This window comes from Ranitomeya imitator, chromosome 4 (assembly GCF_032444005.1).
Source record: "Ranitomeya imitator isolate aRanImi1 chromosome 4, aRanImi1.pri, whole genome shotgun sequence".
In the NCBI taxonomy this organism is placed as follows: domain Eukaryota; kingdom Metazoa; phylum Chordata; class Amphibia; order Anura; family Dendrobatidae; genus Ranitomeya; species Ranitomeya imitator.
The window spans coordinates 177329184-177350452 of record NC_091285.1 but is presented as its reverse complement, the minus strand read 5'-3'; the positions used below and the strand labels follow the sequence as shown (position 1 = coordinate 177350452).

The window sequence follows — 21269 nt, the reverse complement described above, 5'->3', positions numbered from 1 at the left end:
GTAAATTCAAACAATAAGATGGACCCCCATCTTATAAAAAATGTTTTTTTTTCTGCAATTTTCACCCCAAATTTGGGGTGCGCCTTATGGTCCGGTGCGTCTTATAGTCCGAAAAATACGGTAATTATATTAGTTCGGCCCTCTAAAACAGGGGTGGGCAATTAATTTTGCCATGGGGCCGCATGAGAAAGTGGGATGGTTTTAGAGGGCCGAACTAATATAATTGGTGGGTTTCCAGGTTCATTAGAGCAGCCGGGAGATCAAGACCTCTTCCCGTACGAAACACCCCTCAGTGGGATTTAAATTTAGTCCTTAAAGTTCTGACTAAACCTCCATTTGAACCCTTGGCGGATGTACCATTAAAAATGTTATCCCTCAAAACATCTCTGCTGGTCGCTCTCACCTCTGTACGTAGAGTTAGTGACATACAAGCTCTATCTGCTACCCCACCTTTCACTCAATTCCTGGATGATAGGGTTGTTCTTAAAACATAGCCAGCCTACCTCCCAAAAGTAGCATCCCGATTCCATAGGACACGAGATATCTCTCCCCTCCTTTTGCCCTAACCACAAAAACAAGGAAGAAGAGTCCCTACATACATTGGATGTGAGGAGATGCCTGATGCATTACATAGAAGCCACCAGAGAGAATAGGGAGGATGGGTCTCTTTTTGTGTGCTTTCAGGGTCCCTGAAAGGGGAAGAAAGCCTACAAGGGCACTCTGGCAAGATGGATCACAGACGCCATCAGCTTGTCATACTCATCAAGTGGGGTACCCGTCCTGGGAAATGTCAAAGCACACTCAATGAGGGCGGTAGCAGCCTCCTGGGCGGAGAAGGCCGGAGCTTCAATTGATCAGATATGTAGAGCTGCTACCTGGTCTTCACCGTCTCCATTCTATAAGCACTATAGATTGGACCTTATTTCCTCTTCGGTAAAAGGGTTCTGGAAGCTGTGGTCCCTCCCTAAATGTACAATCTCTGCAATTCTCTCCATGGTGCCGTCATGAGCGTCAGAGAAAAATATAGTTCTTACCGATAACGGTATTTTTCTGAGCCCATGACGGCACCCGTACATTCCCTCCCTTCACATATGAGTGTGCACATTAATAAAATGTCTAGGGTAAATACCTAAATAATAGCAGGCGGTATCTCGATTAAGACTTCAAGTAATGATAAACTTAGATTCTATTCTTTAAGCTCCCATCATGCTCTAGTAAACAACTGATGCGGGAGAGAGGTACCCCCTTTTTATCTGTAGGTTTCCTGTGATTGGTAGGCGGATCCCCTCTCTCTGTGGTGCCGTCATGGGCTCAGAGAAATACCGTTATCGGTAAGAACTATATTTTTTTGTCACAAAATTGTAGAGTTGTCCAATTTTAATCTGATCATTGGATCAATATCACCAATATAAGTATGGGTCAGTGAAAAAAAACACCGCACTTGGATGGCATCTGTGTGGTGTAGGGTTTTTCTCCATCGTCTCATTGGGGGACACAGGACTGTGGGTGTATGCTACTGCCGCCAGGAGGCTGACACTAAGTAGGTATAAAAAAAAAAAAGTTAGCTCCTCCTCCATAGTATACACCTTGCCACTGGCCCTGACAGCTCCAGTTTATGCTTAGTGTCCGTAGGAGGCACATCTCTGGGTTTTCCCAGATGCTTTTTTTCTCTTTCTCTGAAGATAAGACAGGGGCGACGGACCCTTTTGAAGGGGTCCGATCTCCCCAAACCAACAACGGGCGAGCACGTGGAGTGTCGCCTCCACGTATCCTCTCCCGCGACGTGGGATTTTTTTGCCGGACTAAGAACCTGACCACCCTGAGGTAACGGAACCCTAGGTTGTACAGGCATTCATTCCTTGTCCGTGCACCCTCCACTTCATCACCAATGCACGGCTACGGTGTTTAAAGGAGGCAGACGGTCCCTCTCCTCGCCTTCTGAAGGGTGTAAGGAGTTAGGGTGCCTGCACCGTCTTTTTTTATATATGTATATATATTTATATGTGGATTTTTTTGGTCTAACCTCATCCGCTGTCAGAGGGCTGCACAGGGGGCTCCTGCTTCATCGCGCGTTCTGCTGGTACTGCACAGGTGGCGACTATTATCCGGCGCTGTGCTGGTTTCCAGCGTTATTCCCCACAAGCAAACTTCAGCAGGGGCATGGGCGGAAGTCCCGCCCATTTTTTCGGCGGTTTCCTGTTCTCTAGGCAGCCTGAGGCATTATGGATCTTGTAGTCTGAGCATGGGCGGAAGTCCCGCCCCTTTTTCGGCGGCTTCCGGTTTTCTGTACGGCCTGTGGCATTATGGGTGTTGTAGTCTGGGGGAAGTCCCGCCTCCATCGGCGGCGGTTTACTTCCGGTTTCGAGCACCCAGCTTTCCCGGGAGAGCAGGGGAAGGAGTGAAATCTAGTTCCCTGCTTCGGCCTAAACCGGGTCCATGTGCGGTAACTCCTCCCACTTTTCCAGCATCCGCCCTGTAATTTAGTATATATGTGTGATTTGCACAGGAAACATGGTTCAGTGTTTGAGAGCATACGGGGACACAGGACTGGGGTAAGTGCTACTTCCCTCAGCCTGACAACAGTATTTGTTCTAGACCTAGTAGCTCATAAGGAGATACGGAGCATAGCGGCTTTAGAGCATCATGTCTAGAAACCCTAAGACTCACTCGGTTCTGTATTCCTCATGCATTACCTGTCGGTCTGCTTTTCCGCATGCGCAAAGTAACCATCTCTGTGAGGCTTGTGATTCCGAGCGCATGCAGGAGCCCCCGTCTGCTACCCTGCCTGTTACCCCGCCGGCTATCCTGCCGGGTGTGCCTGTACCTGGGTCGGCAGTGTCTCCCCCTGAGTGGGTCATATCATTAACGCAGTCTATGGCGTTTCTAACAAAGGCGGTTGAGTCCCTTCAAGCCCCTGTCAGGGACATTCATCCGCCTGTTTTGGAAAGATCCTCCGATTTTCAGGATCCTCCGGCCTGCAGGGGCCGTACTCCCTCTAGGCAGACACAGGGGAAACGATCCCACACAGCGTCTCCCGGTCCGTCAGGTGCATCAGCATCTTTGAATCCCGTCTCTCGATCTCCCTCTCCTGCGGAATTGAGTGAACACGGTTCGGACTATGACTCAGAGGGGTCTTTTGATTTAGAAGCTCCTGGTTATCAGGAATCTGACAGTCTCATTGAGGCCGTTAACCAGACTTTGGGAGTAGAGGATGTGGCCACCTTACCTTCTGGTCATAAGGTGTCCTTTAAGAAATTCAAGCAACCTCATAGGGTGTTTTCTACTTATCCTGAGTTTGAGGATCTAGTCCAACGTCACATGGAGCGACCAGATAAGCGTTTCTTAGGCCAGAAGGCCCTAGGTGCAAGGTATCCTTTCGCTCCAGAGCTTTGTAAAAAGTGGGCAGAATCCCCTTCAGTGGATCCTCCCGTGTCCCGTTTGGCCTCTAGTACGTTGCTGTCTCTTCCTAATGGGTCGTCTATTAAGGATCCGACTGATCGGCTCCTAGAGAGTCTAGCTCGGTCTCTGTTTGAGGCTTCAGGGTCAGCCCTCGCACCGTCTTTTGCGGCCACATGGGTTGCCAAAGCTATGATAGCTTGGTCAGAGTCCGTAACTAAGGCTCTTCAGGATAAGGGGTTTCCTGTAGAGGTGATAAAGATGTCAAATCAGATATCTTTAGCAGGAAATTATCTGATTAATGCATCCTTGGATGCGGCAAATTGTTCAGCATTGGCTGCGGCAAATGCTATTGCTATCAGAAGGGCCCTATGGCTAAGAAATTGGCGGGCGGACTCTACTTCAAAAAAGTCCCTTACATCCCTCCCTTATCAAGGTGTCCGTCTTTTTGGCGAAAAACTGGATCAGCTTATATCTGATACCACGGGAGGTAAAAGTAATTTCCTTCCTCAACAAAAGGTTAAGCAACCTTTTCGTCGCCAATTTCAAGCAAGATTTAAATCCTTTTGTAACTCCCGGTGGTCTGCGGCACCAAGCGCAGGTCCCCCAAGTCGGCCTGTCCAAGACAGGGAGCACCAGGTCTCCTATAGGGCCAATCCATTGGCAAGAATGCGGTATCAACCATCAAGATCTAGGGGATCTAGATATCCTCGATCTTCGGCTAAATGACTGGAGGCAGCCTCTCGTCGCTTTCAACAGGGTAGACGGTCGCCTACTACTGTTCCATCAGTCCTGGCTGTCAGTTGTTCAAGACAGATGGGTAAGAGACCTGGTGGTTTCAGGGTACAAAATAGAGTTTTCCTATCTCCCTCCAGGCCGGTTTTTTCCATCCAGTCTTCCCAGTTCAAAAACCCGTCTAAGAGCTTTATTCAGAGCAGTCGAGTCTCTTCAGTCCAACGGGGTCATTGTCCCTGTTCCAAAGGAAGAAAGGTTCAAAGGGTTTTATTCAAATCTGTTTACGGTTCCCAAAAAGAATGGGACCGTGAGACCCATTCTGGACCTAAAGTGTCTAAACAAATTCATCAGCACTCGTCGCTTCCGTATGGAATCTCTCCGCTCGGTCATTGCGGCTATGGAAAGGGGAGAATTCCTGGCTTCCATAGATATTCAAGACGCCTATCTGCACGTTCCTATATTTCCTCCTCATCAAAAATTTCTACGGTTTTCCATAGGCGAGCGACACTTCCAATTCACTGCATTACCTTTCGGGCTCGCCACTGCTCCCAGGGTGTTCACGAAGGTGATGGCAACAGTGGTGTCAATCCTGCACTCTCGAGGCATAGTCATTCTGCCTTACTTAGACGATCTCTTAGTCAAAGGACCAACTTTTCAGGCATGCAGGGACAACGTCAACATCTCTTTGGACACCCTAGCTCGTCTAGGGTGGCTGGTCAATTTAAAGAAGTCATCTCTAGTACCATCTCGGAAGATCTCTTTTTTAGGGATGATCTTCGACACCTCTCGGGGGCTAACTATTTTACCCCAGGACAAGGTGCTTTGTCTCCGGCAGGAGGTAAAAATTCTTCGGCAGCCGAGTTTCCATTCAATCCGGTTCTGCATGAAGGTCTTGGGCAGGATGGTAGCAGCTATAGAAGCGGTTCCATTCGCCCAATTCCATCTTCGTACACTCCAACAGGCACTTCTGTCAGCCTGGGACAGGAGTCCTTTGTCTCGCAACCTCAGGTGTCGTCTGTCTCCTGGGGTCAGGCAATCCCTGATATGGTGGATGAGGAGTTCATCCCTACTTCAGGGGAAAGCCTTTCCTCCAGTTCATTGGCTGGTAGTCACTACGGACGCCAGCCTTCTCGGTTGGGGAGCAGTGTTTCTCCAGCACACGGCTCAGGGTCGTTGGTCCCCAAGGGAATCAACCCTTCCAATCAATCTGTTGGAGATAAGGGCAATTTGGCTGGCCTTGCAGCACTTTCACCATCTTCTGGCGGGTCGCCCGGTGCGGATCCAATCGGACAATGCCACGGCCGTGGCCTACGTAAATCATCAGGGGGGCACTCGCAGCAGATCAGCCATGCGCGAGGTAGGACAAGTCCTCCAATGGACCGAGGACAATCACTCTGTGATCTCGGCAGTTTACATCCCGGGCAAGGAGAACTGGGCAGCGGACTTTCTGAGCCAACAGGGTCTTGCGCCCGGGGAATGGTCTCTTCACCCCCGATGTTTTTCGGCAGATATGTCTATGCTGGGGAATCCCGGACGTGGATCTAATGGCCACCGGGTCGAATACCAAAGTACCCAGGTTCGTTGCACGGTTTCGAGATCCAGGAGCAATTGCCGTAGACGCACTAGTCCTATCTTGGAACCAATTTCGTCTTCCATATCTGTTTCCCCCTCTGGCGCTGCTTCCAAAGGTCGTCAGGAAGATCAAGTTAGAGGGAGTTCCGGCAATTCTAGTCGCCCCAGATTGGCCTCGGAGGTCATGGTACTCAGACCTAGTTCAGCTGATCGTCGGGGTTCCTTGGCAGCTACCAATGCAGCCAGATCTTCTGTCGCAGGGGCCGATATTCCACCAGAACTTAGAGGCCCTGCGTTTGACGGCTTGGCCGTTGAATCTTGGATTCTGACCCAGGCCGTTTTTTCTCAGAAAGTAGCCTCAACTATGGTTAATGCTCGAAAGACAGCTTCAGCACGCATTTACCACCACACCTGGAAAGTCTTTCTCTCATGGTGCAGGAAGAAGGGTCTTCCTCCTCTTCGGTTTTCCATTCCTAATGTCTTAGCTTTTCTCCAATCTGGTCTAGACTCAGGTCTCGCTCCAAGTACCCTTAGGAGGCAAATATCCGCCTTATCGGTTCTTTTCCAGCGCAAGATCGCTACCAATCTGCAAGTAAAAACTTTTTTGCAGGGAGTCTCTCATATAGTCCCTCCTTACAAAGCTCCGATAGAAGCTTGGGACCTTAATTTGGTCTTGAGTGCTCTTCAGGAACCTCCATTTGAACCCCTCCAAGATGTTCCTTTAAGGTACCTTTCTTGGAAGGTTTTGTTTCTGGTAGCTATAACATCCATTAGGCGGGTATCGGAATTAGCGGCCTCGTCCTGTCAGGCGCCGTTTCTACAATTTCATCAGGATAAGGTGGTGCTGAGACCAGCACCGTCCTTTCTGCCAAAAGTAGTCTCCTCATTCCACATTAATGAGGACATTGTCTTGCCTTCTTTTTGTCCTGCGCCTACACACCGGGTGGAAAAAGCTCTCCATACTCTAGATTTGGTGAGAGCTCTGAGAAGATACGTTTCCCGGACCGCTTCTTTTCGAAAGACGGATGTTGTGTTCGTTCTTCCTGCGGGTCATAAAAAGGGACTCGCAGCCTCTAGATCGACCTTAGCCAGATGGATAAGAACCACTATTCAGGAGGCCTACCGTATCAAGGGTGCAGCCATCCCGGCTGGGATCAGGGCACACTCTACTCGGGCGGCAGGGGCTTCCTGGGCGCTTCGGCACCAAGCTTCAGCAGAGCAGGTTTGCAAAGCGGCCACTTGGTCCAGCCTGCACACTTTCTCTAAACATTATAATATCCACACTCAGGCCTCTGCTGATGCAAGTTTGGGAAGGAAAATTCTTCAGGCTGCGGTATCACACCTATAGGCGGTAAGTGCCTAGGGGTTTTCTTCCAGTGAGTCTTCTTCCCACCCTGGGACTGCTTTGGGACATCCCACAGTCCTGTGTCCCCCAATGAGACGATGGAGAAACAGGGATTTTTGTGTTACTCACCGTAAAATCCTTTTCTCCGAGTCGTTCATTGGGGGACACAGCTCCCTCCCTATTCATTTTATTTGTCTATGGGGTTGTTCAGACTGTAGTATTATTCTAGACATGTTGTCTTTGCTCTAATGCTGTTTTGTTTTCTCTATCTCCTACTGCTTGTGCACCAAACTGGAGCTGTCAGGGCCAGTGGCAAGGTGTATACTATGGAGGAGGAGCTAACTTTTTTTTTTTATATACCTACTTAGTGTCAGCCTCCTGGCGGCAGTAGCATACACCCACAGTCCTGTGTCCCCCAATGAACGACTCGGAGAAAAGGATTTTACGGTGAGTAACACAAAAATCCCTGTTTTTTTCTTTTAGTGATGAGTGATGGTGCTCGGATGAGGTGTTATCTGAGCATGATCGGGTGCTAACAGTGTCTTCAGCGTGCTCAAAAAATAAGTTTGAGTCCCCGCGGCCGCAGGTCTCGCACTGTTAGGCAGCCACAACACATGCAGGGATTGCCTAACAAACAGGACATCTCAACATGTGTTGTATCAGTTGAACAGCTGCGAGACAAGCAGCTGTGGGGATTCTAACACTTTTGCTGAAGACACTGGGTTAGCACCTGAGCATGCTCAGATAACACCTCATCCCAGCACGTTCACTCATCATTAGTTTTTTTTCATTGACTGATGGAAGGCTTACGTTTTTGGCCCAAATACTAATCTAAAATTAAGTCCGCATTGAGCTGGAGTAAGGTGAATAAAAGTTTCTAACTTCTAGTCAGATGTGTTAAATCCATCCCTCAGTGTGCACCACTGTGATAAATCTGGCACATCTTCAGCCTGCCTGGTCAATGCCTCGCCCAATTTTTCTCTGTAGGACCCTCTTTTGCATAGTTCGCATTGTTGTTGTTTTGGCTCTCCAATTCATGACTCCGTAATGTTTTGCTTTGGGCTTGTCTGACTTAAAGGGGTTTCTACTATTAGGACAACCCATTCATAAATACTGCATTTCCCCTATACTCACCTCCCTTACCGGTGCCATTTCAGCGATGTGTGCGCCCCCTGAGGCTCGCAGTGACTGCAGGGTTCATGTGCCCTAACAATGAGGGGCTGCTATTGAGGGCCTGTGCTCTCACTGCCTTTGCCGAACCTTGGACATCCGGGGAGGTCCTTAGCGGCCGTTCATTGCTTGTCGTGGAGACTCTGCAGCGCTGGAAGGCATCGGTGCGGGAGGGGAGTATGAGGCGCTTTTGCTTTACAAGGGGGAATATAATATTCAAAAAGGGGGTTGTCCAAATAGTGGCCACTCTTTCAAAGTGGTAGTAGTAAGACTGTTCGTTTCAGAATAGATCCACCTTTACAGCCAATGTAATTTTCATTCTAATGTTTTTAAAATAAAGAATTACAAATAAATACAAGTCTCCTATAGTTTTGTGTCTATAGCTCCTAGGGTTGTAGTCTATCATGGAGACACATAGGAGTTTTAGGCTCGAAACCATAATAGATTTTTTTTTAACAAAAAGTGCATAAAGTTTCCATTTTAGATGAAATGGAATGATATAACAAACTGCTTGTGTCCATGGCCTTTCTGTAGTGACTATTGATGCCTGAGGGTGGGCTGTTCACTCTCTGCCCTTGTCTTGTGTTTGCCATCTGTAAGTGTCTATCTGCCCGTCTTCTCATATATCTGATTTATTTTCTCAGACTTTTGTGGCTTTTTGCTGTGTTCCTCATCATTTTCCTTTCTCTCTTCTGAGTAGATCCCTGTGTGGTGTGTAGACCTCCTCCTCATCTCTCGCTTTGCCTCTTCCATTGCTGTGCTCTCCCTAATGTCCATATCAGCAGTCGTATGTATCCGCCTTTCTCTGTCACACGCGCACACGGTCTGACTTCTGTGTTTCTCTTTGCTGCTCTCCTCCGGTCAGCCCGACTCCACCTGCCCCCACAGGCCGCCCGAACCCTGCTCCCTTGCTCCCCGCAGATGGAGCAGATCTTTTCTCTGCCCGTGGCATTCTGTCGCTCATCCAGACCTCCACCCGCAGGGCTTATCAGCAGGTCCTCGATGTGCTGGATGAAAACCGCAGGTGAATGTCTCCCCTGTCCCCTGTCCAACCCCTGCAATGCATCCAGATAATTCTCCTCCGTTGTGCACATTTGTGGCTCCAATCCTTCTAGTTATTGAGTGATTCCTGTCCTTCTTGTCTTCACGTCCCCTTCTGTCCTTGTTTTCTTCCTAATGCTCCAGGCCAGTCTTGCGTGGAGGGTCTTCAGCCTCTGCTCCTGCTCCTCCTCATCATGATAATGCAAGGTAATCAGTACAATTTGCCGGTGCGCCGCATATCCATCACTGTTTATCGCAATGGGAGCTGCAAATTCTGCTTGTTCAGGGCTGGGTCAGTGGCATGTTTGTTTGATTGGAGCAACTTTTATTGGACTTTTTCATGAGCAACATAGATATTGTGACACCATTTGCAAGGGTGTTGGTGCCTGCACTTGTGTGAGCGCAGTATGGGGAATCAGTAAAGGGTCAGCTGATATTGGGTATGATGGCAATGTGCACCGCCATAGTAGGTAGTATTTAAAGTCAACAAAAGGTCATAATCCTCATCAAACTATGGTTCCTGTGGCATATCAAATACATTGCAAAAAATGCATACCGTTGTACTATAGCCATGGTGAATATCCCAAGCAGATAAACTATCCATCTGACCCAGTCCTTAATGTCCAGCGACCCTATAATTCACTGGTATGATCTGATTATTTATTTTAATGCAAAAGCTTTGAATTCGGATAATAATCCTCCATAAACCTGCTGCTTCAATTTGGCTGGAATTAATTTTTTTCCCCTCATTTCTGCATGTGACATCATTCTTTCTGATTACTTCTGTGAATTTTGCTACCAAACATCCCGTCGCACCTTCAATATAGAGTATAAAATTGTGGAAAAACAATCTCTCCAAACATCAGTGTAGTCCATAGATAAAGTTAGGAAGCAAAACAGGTATCATTCAGCTACACAGAGGCCCTTCTCACATGGCGGTTAGTCAGATGGCTGTAACACGGATGATGATCACATCTCAAAGCTCGGACAGGCTGGCGGCTCTCCCAACCTGAGTGTGACAGCTACATAGAAATACATGTGCCGCACTCTGTTCAGGAGAGCTGCCAGCCAGTGCGAGTGTTGACATGTGATCGTCATCCGTGTTATACAGCCGTGTGACTGCACCCTATAAGAACTTGTGACCTACACGTTATAGAGGTGTCTGTCACCCATGGGCGATAATGATGCATAACACGTGTCAGGAGTTCTTCATAAGGAATGCCAATATAGGGGATTGGTGCCACCGTTGGGCATTGGTCACACACAGGTATATCATACATAGGTTAGCTGCACATTATACATTTTTATTTACAGGACTTGAAGGATAAAAAAGTGTAGTCCACTAACACAAAGGTGTTTGGTTTTTTTTTTCCTTTTTTTGGGGTACTTGTAAGATAAAGGTAAAAAGGATGCTCTTTTGGCCTCTTGTCTAGTAGAGCCCTATAACTATGTGCTCAAAATGAAAAGGTGACGTGAACAGCCCCAAATGTGTAGTAATGTCACCCCAAAATAATAAGGTCTTTGCATTCACAGTAGTTTATGCATTGTATTGTAGGAGTATAGGGGGGCATGGTGCCACAGCTTGGTACCCCAGGAGCTGGTGAGTTACAGCTCGCGTTATAAGCCTGAGAATAAAAGCATTCAAGCAGAATGTGGGATTCTGAGATGGAAAGGGACGTGAATAGGCACATGCAGCGATTCACTAGTCATGGCACGAAGCCGCGATCACAGGTGCTGCTTTGGCGCCAGCTTTGCCCCTTTATTCAGTGCCGCTTGTATACATTGCTCTTCTGTAGGTACGCAGTTTCATCGCTGGATGCCACCATGGAGGGGACACCAGACGACCTGTCACTAGTGGATGCAGCGTCACTTAGAAGACAGGTCAGTCATTGTGACGTATGGGTCTGTTTGTTTCATGACTCTTCTCAAGTGGAGAGATTCTACATTAAAATCTGAGTGGCAGACAGGGAGGGGTCTAGGGAAGAAGGAATAGGGAGCAGTTTCATCATTTTGATGTCATTTAGGTTCCCGTTTCACCCATGTAGTAAGACTGGAAGAAGTTACTTTACTAAGACATGTCCTGGTTTTCAGAGCTGGTTTTGATCCTGTTTAGTGAGTTTATTACCAGTCCCTGTGCTCCGTCCTTCTGCGTCTGCTCGTACCTCTGCTCTCGCTGCTTGGATTCAGAGTACGGAATTGGGGCCTATAAAACTATATGGCTATAAAATGTCCTTTTTTTAAAAATAATTAATTAGCCATTATTCCCAACAGAGTAGTTAGCCATCAATGCTGTATATCACAGGGCAGAGCAGGGTGGTTGCAAACTTTACCGGGTGAGGGTAAAGCAATTTCGTTGTATATTTAGACCATTGTAAAGCTCAGGGATAACTTCCATTTATTCCATATATAACAATGCTTTCATGGCTTTAAAGAGACTTTGTCACCAGGTTTTAGCTGCCTTATTTTAGAGCAAATTAAGGCTACTTTCACACTTCCATTTATTTATATGCGACACAATGCGTCGTTTTGGGGAAAAAAACGCATCCTGCAAATTTGCCCGCAGGATACGTTTTTTTCCCATAAACTTGTATTGCCGACGGATCGCGATGTATGGACACACGTTGCGTCCGTCGTGCACTGGATGCGTCGGGTTTTGGCGGTCCGTCGTCTCGGCATCTGTACGTCGCATCCAGTTTTCCACATGCCCGGCAGGAAATGTCTCTCTGACTCTTTCCTGCCCGGCAACGTAGATGGAAATGTGAAAGCAAACACTTCTGTCGGTACGTCGCACCGACGCTTCGTTATGGGCGACTATCGATGGAAGTGTGAAAGAAGCCTAAGAGAGATGTTCTTTTGCAGAAACCTTTTCCCAATTGGCCTTAAAAAAGAACCAAAGTGTTCTTTACTTTACCCTGCCTAGGGCTAGTGCTGTGCCATTCATTGCTGCTTCCCCAGTCTGTTACTTGCCTGCAGCGGTGATTTCATGTCGACAGTGCTGCAGCCGATCACAATCATCTCATCTATATTGGCAAAGTTGCTCAACTCTGTGATTGGCTGCAGCGCTGTCGAAATGTCGCCACTGCACAAAGCAATAAGACTGTGGCAGAGATCATCGCTGGATCTGGGGAAGGTAAGTAAAGCACTGCATTAAAAAAAACAAACAAAAAAAACAACGAACTATGTGCTAGGGCAAAAGTTTACTGAAAGTATACAAGCTCTTTAAATAGGGACCGAGAGCCTGATTCCTGTGTCAGTTACAGGGCTTCTTGCTGTCATTTTGATAAATCATTGCTCAACCACTGGAGCTATTTCGCTCAATGATGAGTTCCTGCTTTGCAGTCTTCCCTATTCATGAGCAATGGCTACCCCCAAAACCCACCATTGATGAGCAGCTTTCTGCCTATGCACAGTGTAAGCAGTGATTCAGAGTTTCTACACAGCTTGTGAGAACAAGAAGGAAAAAAGTATCAAAATGAAAGCAAAAGGCTCAGTAATTGTTATACCGCTGGAATCGGGGCCCCTGTTTTATAGTACCCTCAGAATGGGAAGCATAAACCTAGTGTGAAGGATGATGTGCAAGTCCGCCAATTACTGATTGAATGAACTGGGCAATTAATGGGCTACTGTCAAATCAATACGATGTTACCAGGTTATCTCTAAATTCACAGATAATCAAGCTGAACAGACGCCTTCTCCTCCTGGAAGAGGAGAACAAGGAGAGGGTCAAGAGGGAAATGGTCATGTACTCCATCACTGTGGCCTTCTGGCTCCTCAACAGCTGGTTCTGGTTCAGACGTTAAGACCTTGCCACTTTTACTGCAAGAGATTGCACCGAGATCATACAGAGACCCACCGAACCTCACAACTACCCAGACAGCAGTGGGAGAGACCAGCGCACAGCACAAATCATCAGCCCAACATGGGAAGCCTCCATCCCTTCCCTCCAGCTGTGACGCAGAGACTGGGCTCGTGTAAAAAATCTTTTTTTCCCACCATCCGTATTATGCTGGGGTGAAGTCTGTGTCGTCTCTCAAAGCCTTCTTTATACATACAGCATGCAAGAATCATTCCTGACATATACGACTTGTGGACTTCTATAGGGTTCTGTTCTAAGCTGTGGGACAGGGATGAGATGGTTAGGAGATATCACTATAGCACAGAGGGGGTCATGTGAAACCAAAAAAATGAAAAGGCAATCGCAAAGAATCTCCACCATAAAGGAAAATGGCTCATAGCCCAATCGAGCCACAGTCCGGTTTATAGATCTGTCCTAGATGTGACAGAGTTTATCGGTATTTTGGGGTTCCCCAGAAGGGCAGAGTCTCATTATTAATGCCTGTGCCTCATGCCATTTTGTGCATTGTTGTAGTCATTGAAAGGATCGTCTGTGTACATTGGGATATGCCGAGGACATGAAGACAAATGTAGCTAGATCTAGGCCAGATTTACATGAAAAGTGTTTTTTTGTTGTTGTTTTTATTATTATATGTATCTGTATTTTTTTTTCTTTCAAAGTGCAGGTGTAAAGAAAGCACGTACATTTGTCTTCATTTTTGGTTACATTTAATTTGGTTACCTTAAACTGCCCCTTGCTGGTATAGCTCGTCAGTACAGGATTTGTCGATTATCCATCTCTCCTTTTTGAAAGCGTTGACAGGGACTGTTCAGATCTAAGAAAATATGGAAGTTCACATTGGCAAGATTGAAGATCAGAGTTTGGAAGCTCTTCTGTAAAATGAAAAAGGTCATTATTTAAAAAAAAATGCAGGAATAGCTAACATTGTTTTTTTTTCTTCAATCAATGTAAGCTAGTATTGCTGGTGTTGCATGAGACATGATGACTGAGGCAATTGATTGACTGCAGTGGTCACGTGCCAGTATGACACTAAGGTAAAGTCAGGACCTATTCCACTACAAAGGCTTGCCTCTATCACTCCTATTGGATTTTCTTAATATATATCCACTGAAAACCTGTGCATAAACCAATGGCTTTGCCTTCTTTGCATGTGCTAAATAGGAATTCTTAACATTTTCTTAAAAGAAATCCTTCATTGTGGCTATAATGATCTCGCACAATGTCAGGTAGTACTAAATGTATTATTTATTTCTTATACATTTAAGGGGGTTATCTAAGATTTAAAAGATAATATATTCAGAGCATGTAAAAATATAATAAAGAGCAGTCAGACGACCTTATAAATTGGACCAAGATTGGAACGCAGTCCCTGGACTGGCTGGTGGCTTTCCTTGCCCAGGCTGGGCAGCTTCATGTATGTCTCAGTCCAGTTTATTTGACCGTCTGACTGCTCCCTTAAAAATCAAATTTCCTCTCCTGTTAAATCCCCTTTGTTTCCAGCTCTCCTGCTCCAGTCCCTGATTGTTTCCCCGTAGCAGTGGTGTCACGTACACCCCTATGATGGCCACAAGCCACTCCTACTAGCCGCAGTGGTCTCACCGGGTACACCGCCATCACTGCAGTAAAGTAGAGCGATCTCCGGAGCACGGGTGCTCAGATTTAACAGGTGAGTAATTTGTACATTCTTATGACATCACATTCCTTGCTCTTACACATTTCTTTTAAATCCTGATCAAACCCATTCAATCTTCTTGTCATGGATACAGGAGACGGTATGGGGTGGGACATAGGGACACAAAAAGAAAAACTTAAATTAACCAGTTTATATTTTAATATGTATTTCGTAGAACTTGCGTGATCTGATCTTAGTGTATGTAGAATGTGTGTTAAATCCTGACTCAAAAGTTGAAAATTGGATATAAAAGGATCCTCTGTAAATGGGAAGTCAGGGTGGGGGAGCACTGGGGTTTTGAAGGTTTTTGTGTCGGGAATTATTTTATAGCATTTTCTTGTTTTGTGTGGTTTGCCTCTTTTTATTATGTTTTTATGTCCTGCTTGTCACTTCTACAATAACTATGATGTAACTGTACAGAATAAAAATAAAGTTATAACAGAAAGTTTTCTTTGTCATTGCTGAGAGTCAGACAAACATTGCTTTAGTTTTGGGAACATGTATTTATTGACCTCCGCCTCTCTGGAAGCCGAGGAGGCACAATACGATCACTTCTCTGGATTACGGAGGTCATCACCCCATCGTATCTGATTCTTGGCTTTCGTTCAGTGAAGCATCTGAAAAATCGTTCAGATTATCATACAGAAAAAAAAGGAAATAAATGTAGGTGACAATATGGATGAAAGTGAGCCATGTGTCAGAATTGTTTACATCCATATGAAAACTGTATAGCATCCGTTCTTATACATCAGCAATATATAAAATTTACAAATACAGTGCTAATTGCAATATTTTTTACAAAATTATTTTCCTTCACATGGACGTGTGTGTAATAAAAAAAACAAAAAAAAACCTCTGTCATCTGAACAGCCCTACTGAATTAGGCCGGCCTCACACTAGCGAGTTTTTCGGACGTATGACGGTATGAGCGCATAAAATACATCCGTAAAACACGCATTACACATGGCCCAATTATTCTCTATGCCCCTGCTCCTATCTGCCGTATTTTACTGATCCGTATTATACGGCGTTCTACGGCCGTAGAAAATCGCAGCATGCTGCGTTTGTCACCGTATTGCGCCAAAAAATCGCCAGTGAAAGTCTATGGAAGCCAGAAAAATACGGATTACACACGGACCAGCAGTGTGACTTGCGAGAAATACGCAGCGCTATTAGAGAGAAAAGCCGGCAATTCAGCGCGGTGTACAGTAAAATCACACTGACAGGTTAGAATAGAATAGGTAGAATAAATGTGTACACATAGAATAGGTATATATATGTCAGTAGAAAATAAATCAGAAAATAGTCAGTAGAAATATAAATATTTCATACAGCGCTAGATAGCTTAAAAGCCGGTAATTCAATTGCCGGCTTTGCTATCTCCTTCCTAAACCCGACTTATGAGACATGGTTTACATACAGTAAACCATGTCATATCCCCATTTTTTTTTTGCATATTCCACACTACTAATGTTAGCAGTGTGTATGTGCAAAATTTGGGCGCTCTAGCTATTATATTAAAGGGTTAAATGGCGGAAAACATTGGTGTGGGCTCCTGCGCAATTTTCTCCGCCAGAGTAGTAAAGCCAGTGACTGAGGGCAGATATTAATAGCCTGGAGAGGGTCCATGGTTATTGGCCCCCCCCCCCCCCCTGGCTAAAAACATCTGCCCCCAGCCACCCCAGAAAAGGCACATCTGGAAGATGCGCCTATTCTGGCACTTGGCCACTCTCTTCCCATTCCCGTGTAGCGGTGGGATATGGGGTAATGAAGGGTTAATGCCACCTTGCTATTGTAAGGTGACATTAAGCCAGATTAATAATGGAGAGGCGTCAATTATGACACCTATCCATTATTAATCCAATAGTATGAAATGGGTAAAAAAAAACACACTACTAACATTAGTAATGTGGAATGTGCAAAAAAAAATGGGGATATGAGATGGTTTACTGTATGTAAACCATGTCACAAATCATGTCGGGTTTGGGAAGGAGATAGTTTAAAAGCCGGCAATTGAATTGCCGGCTTTACTATCTCGCGCTGGATGAAATATTGATAAATATATATATATATATATATGTGTGTTTTTATTATTTTTTGAGCACATGGATCCCTTGTATATCCGTATGTCGGTTTTGCAAGCCTGCGAGAAAATCTTGCAGTACGGATTACATACGGAGGATGCCATGCGCAAAATACGCTGACACACCCTGCCTACGGAGGAGATATGGATCACTATTTTGGGTACTTTTCAGCGTATTACGGCCGTAAATTACGGACCGTATTTTTATACGCTGAGTGTGACGCCGGCCTTATATTGGTCCATGTATGGTCCGACTCTTACCATGGACCACACACGTACATATAATCTCATCCGAATGAGTCCTTAGAGGGATTGTCCATTTCAATTTCTCCCCTGGCTGCAGTTTTGTTTTTTTAATTATTTATCAAACAGTCTGTATTCGCGTTTCCTGGATCCCCCCAGAAACTCTTCTGTTCCCAGTTTCTGGCTTTATCTGTGGTGCTGCTGTCGATTACCCAGCAGCCAATCCATGAGCTCAGGGACGCTGGACGGTGCGTTCTGTCTACGTGGGACCACCCTAGAAGAGCCGCGGAGGTCACTGGTGGCCGCGTTGCGAGGGGGACAGCAGTGCCGCAGCCAACGGGCCGGGAAAGATTCGGAATGTGATCCGGGAGGGGAGTACCGTGCGGTTTGTCTTTTTTATAGTAAACTGCAGCTAGCGGAGAAATGGAATTGATTTTCGACAACAAGGTTTCGTACACATTAACCCATTACCTACTCGTGTAAATGCACTACTAGCGCCAATGTGATCCCGCTCGCCTCTTTCCATTTCACTTCTCGTACAAAGAAACTGGTCTTGGAAGTTCCCACAACTCAGTGGTGAGTAAGGCCAGAGACAGCTCCTCCATCTAGGAACCAGCGGGTGTCACTGGACCCTGAGCAGCCGGGGTGTGGGGACCTCAGTACTGGTCCACATCATGTAATGGGACCCTGTCAGCACAAGATGACTGCTCAGTCCAAGCACAGGCGCCCGGTGCACCAGGGAGGGGCCAATTCTATATATGCACCTGCTTGTTTCCATGACAGCATCTTTGATTGACAGCTCTGGCTTCATAGCCCTAGTGACAAACTAGTGAGCGGGGAGGTGTATAACTGATCAGCCCCATCACTGGGGGCGGCTGCAGGGCACTGTTGGGATGTCGTCCGTCAGGTCCGGCACAATGTCATAGTTTCCACGAGGCTGAAGTTGGTTTCTTATTCGTTCAGTTTCTTATTCGGAGCTGAAGTTGGTTTCTTATTCGGCATTTTTTTCTTTTCTGTTTTTTTGTAGGTTTAACAACTTAAAATAAGTATCACAATAATAAAAGACAATGCAGCGAGGAGCCCTGATGTGAATACACTTAAAAACGGCTACAAAAACAATAAAACTGGCACAAAAATGGGCATCAAAGTGGGCACCAAAGAGTGCTGAAGAAAGGGTTAACTGCCTTTAGGCCACTGATCTCACACTAGACAGAAAAAGACCAAATTGAAATATTTAACAGATTTCTCTACCATGCTCACAACCCTAGTGGGGGAGCCTCACAGAGAGAGCCACAATTATAGACTGGACACTCCACAATACAGAAATAACCATGAAGAATCGGAGTTAATGTCCATAAATATTTATCAAATTTTTATTAGTGATCAACCACAAAATACTAATATTGGTACATAAAGTTTAAACACTACATATAAACATAAAACAACAGTAAGAGGGATGGTGGTAGCAAAAAGATGGAAAGACACTGCGTGGATATACCCAATGCCAAAAAATCCTTTCCTAAAGTGCTTAGTGCAAATCAAACCTGGGCTAGGATCAAGGCACTATAAGGTGTCCGAAATAAATCATAACGATTGTTTTTTCAAATACGCTGAGCCATGCGCAAAGGCTCAGGGGGCCTCTAGTAAGAATATATTCATACATACAAATGCGCCCAGATAAACCTTACCCAGATGCTGGCAGTTAGGATGCTCCACGCAGTGGCCCCAACGCGCGTTTCGCGTCAGCTTCGTCAGGGGGCAGACTGACGCGAAACGCGCGTTGGGGCCACTGCGTGGAGCATCCTAACTGCCAGCATCTGGTAAGGTTTATCTGGGCGCATTTGTATGTATGAATATATTCTTACTAGAGGCCCCCTGAGCCTTTGCGCATGGCTCAGCGTATTTGAAAAAACAATCGTTATGATTTATTTCGGACACCTTATAGTGCCTTGATCCTAGCCCAGGTTTGATTTGCACTAAGCACTTTAGGAAAGGATTTTTTGGCATTGGGTATATCCACGCAGTGTCTTTCCATCTTTTTGCTACCACCATCCCTCTTACTGTTGTTTTATGTTTATATGTAGTGTTTAAACTTTATGTACCAATATTAGTATTTTGTGGTTGATAACTAATAAAAATTTGATAAATATTTATGGACATTAACTCCGATTCTTCATGGTTATTTCACTGATCTCACACTGCAGACATATAGAACAGGGCGCCCCACATCCAAACCAGTTATTTCCAGCCTGGCCCAAATGGGTTCTGGGCATCAGAACTGGCATCAAAGTGGGCAGACAGTCAATTTTTGCCATTTGAATAAGTAACTGATGTTTTTAAGGGGTTAAATGCCTTTGGGCCACTGATCTGATGCACAAAATACACAGACAGTGATGCCCTGTATCAAATCCATGTCCCTCCAGACTGGCCCAAATGGGTTCTGGGCACCAGAACTGACATTAAAGTGGGCAAACAGCCCATTTTCTCAGATTTGAATAAGTAACTGATGTTTTTAAGGGGTTAAATGCCTTTGGGCCACTGATCTGACACTTAAAATACATAGATAGTGATGCCCTGCAAGCAACCCAGGTCCCTCCAGCCTGGCCCAAATGGGTTCTGGGAACCAGAACTGGCATCAAAGTGGGCAAACAGCCCATTTTCTCAGATTTGAATAAGTAACTGATGTTTTTAAGGGGTTAAATGCCTTTGGGCCACTGATCTGACACTTAAAATACACAGATAGTAATCCCATGCATCAAACCAAGGTCACTCCAGCCTGGCCCAAATGGGTTCTGGGCACCAGAACTGGCATCAAAGTGGGCAAACAGCCCATTTTCACACATTTGAATAAGTAACTGATGATTTTAAGGGGATAAATGCCTTTGGGCCACTGATCTGACACTTAAAATACACAGATAGTGATGCCATGCATCACACCAAGGTCCCTCCAGCCTGGCCCAAATGGGTTCTGGGCACCATAACTGGCATTAAAGTGGGCAAACAGCCCATTTTCACACATTTGAATAAGTAACTGATGTTTTTAAGGGGTTAAATGCCTTTGGGCCACTGATCTGACACTTAAAATATACAGATAGTGATGCCCTGTATCAAATGCAGGTTCCTCCAGCCTGGCCCAAATGGGTTCTGGACACCAGAACTGGCATTAAAGAAGGCAAACAGCCCATTTTCACACATTTGAATAAGTAATTGATGTTTTTAAGGGGTTAAATGCCTTTGGGCCACTGATCTGACACTTAAAATACACAGATAGTGATGCCCTGCAAGCAACCCAGGTCCCTCCAGCCTGGCCCAAATGGGTTCTGGGCACCAGAACTGGCATTAAAGAGGGCAAACAGCCCATTTTCACTGATTCGAATAAGTAACTTATGTTTTTAAGGGGTTAAATGCCTTTGGGCCACTGATACCACAGTGCAAACATATAAAACAGGGAACCCCACATCAAAAACAGGTCTCTTCAGCCTGACCCAAATGGGTTCTGGGCATCAGAACTAGCATCAAAGTGGGCAAACGGCCCTTTTTCACAGATTTGAATAACTAACTGATGTTTTGAAGGGGTTAAATGCCTTTGAGCCACTGATACCACAATGCATATGTCAGGAAATAGGAAGAAGTCCTGATTACTTCAATTACACATACAGCGCTCTGAGCTGCAATTTCCTCTGCTTGCCAGCACAAGGCTGGAATTCTAAGCCACTCTTTCTCCCTCCTCCCACTATACAGCCATCATGTAAGATGAGCCTGCCAGCTTCATTGAAAAATTTATATGGCCCTGTGCTGCTGTCATGATAATGCCCAAAAATGTCATACTGTGAATGTAGTTTCAGAAGGACATGGCGAACTACACACACACAATCACAATTCAGCTGCGACCCCTTGCTCTCCTGCCCCCTCAGCTTCACTCCTACCCGAAACAAAGCCTATGATAGAGACTGGGCAACCTGATACTAATTGTGGGCAGGGTGTGGCTTTAAACTGCAGGTGACCAATCCGGCAAAGCCACCCGTTGTCCCTCCCCTCTCACTCAGGAATGCCTTTGTCTGAGACCTTGGAATAATATAACGAACTATCCGATCAGTGCATATCATTAACCAGCCCTTTAGTGATGTCACGAGCTCAGAAGTATAAATCACTATAG

At 45.8% G+C, this 21269-nt stretch overlaps 1 protein-coding gene across 6 annotated transcripts in view; it reads left to right on the top strand.

Annotated features, from left to right (window-relative positions):
- Positions 1–15232, top strand: part of LOC138675688 (mitochondrial fission factor-like) — a 54060-nt gene extending 38828 nt beyond the window's left edge. For 3 of the 6 annotated variants that reach the window (XM_069764123.1, XM_069764121.1, XM_069764122.1), the window contains exons 5-8: positions 9084–9242; positions 9404–9466; positions 11056–11140; positions 12928–15232. In XM_069764123.1, coding sequence (XP_069620224.1) covers positions 9084–9242; positions 9404–9466; positions 11056–11140; positions 12928–13059 — 439 coding nt within the window. In that variant the 3' untranslated portion in view covers positions 13060–15232. The remainder of the gene's footprint in view (positions 1–9083; positions 9243–9403; positions 9467–11055; positions 11141–12927) is intronic. The other 3 variants (XM_069764126.1, XM_069764124.1, XM_069764127.1) reach the window with 3 other exon arrangements.
- Positions 15233–21269: the final 6037 nt, after the last annotated feature.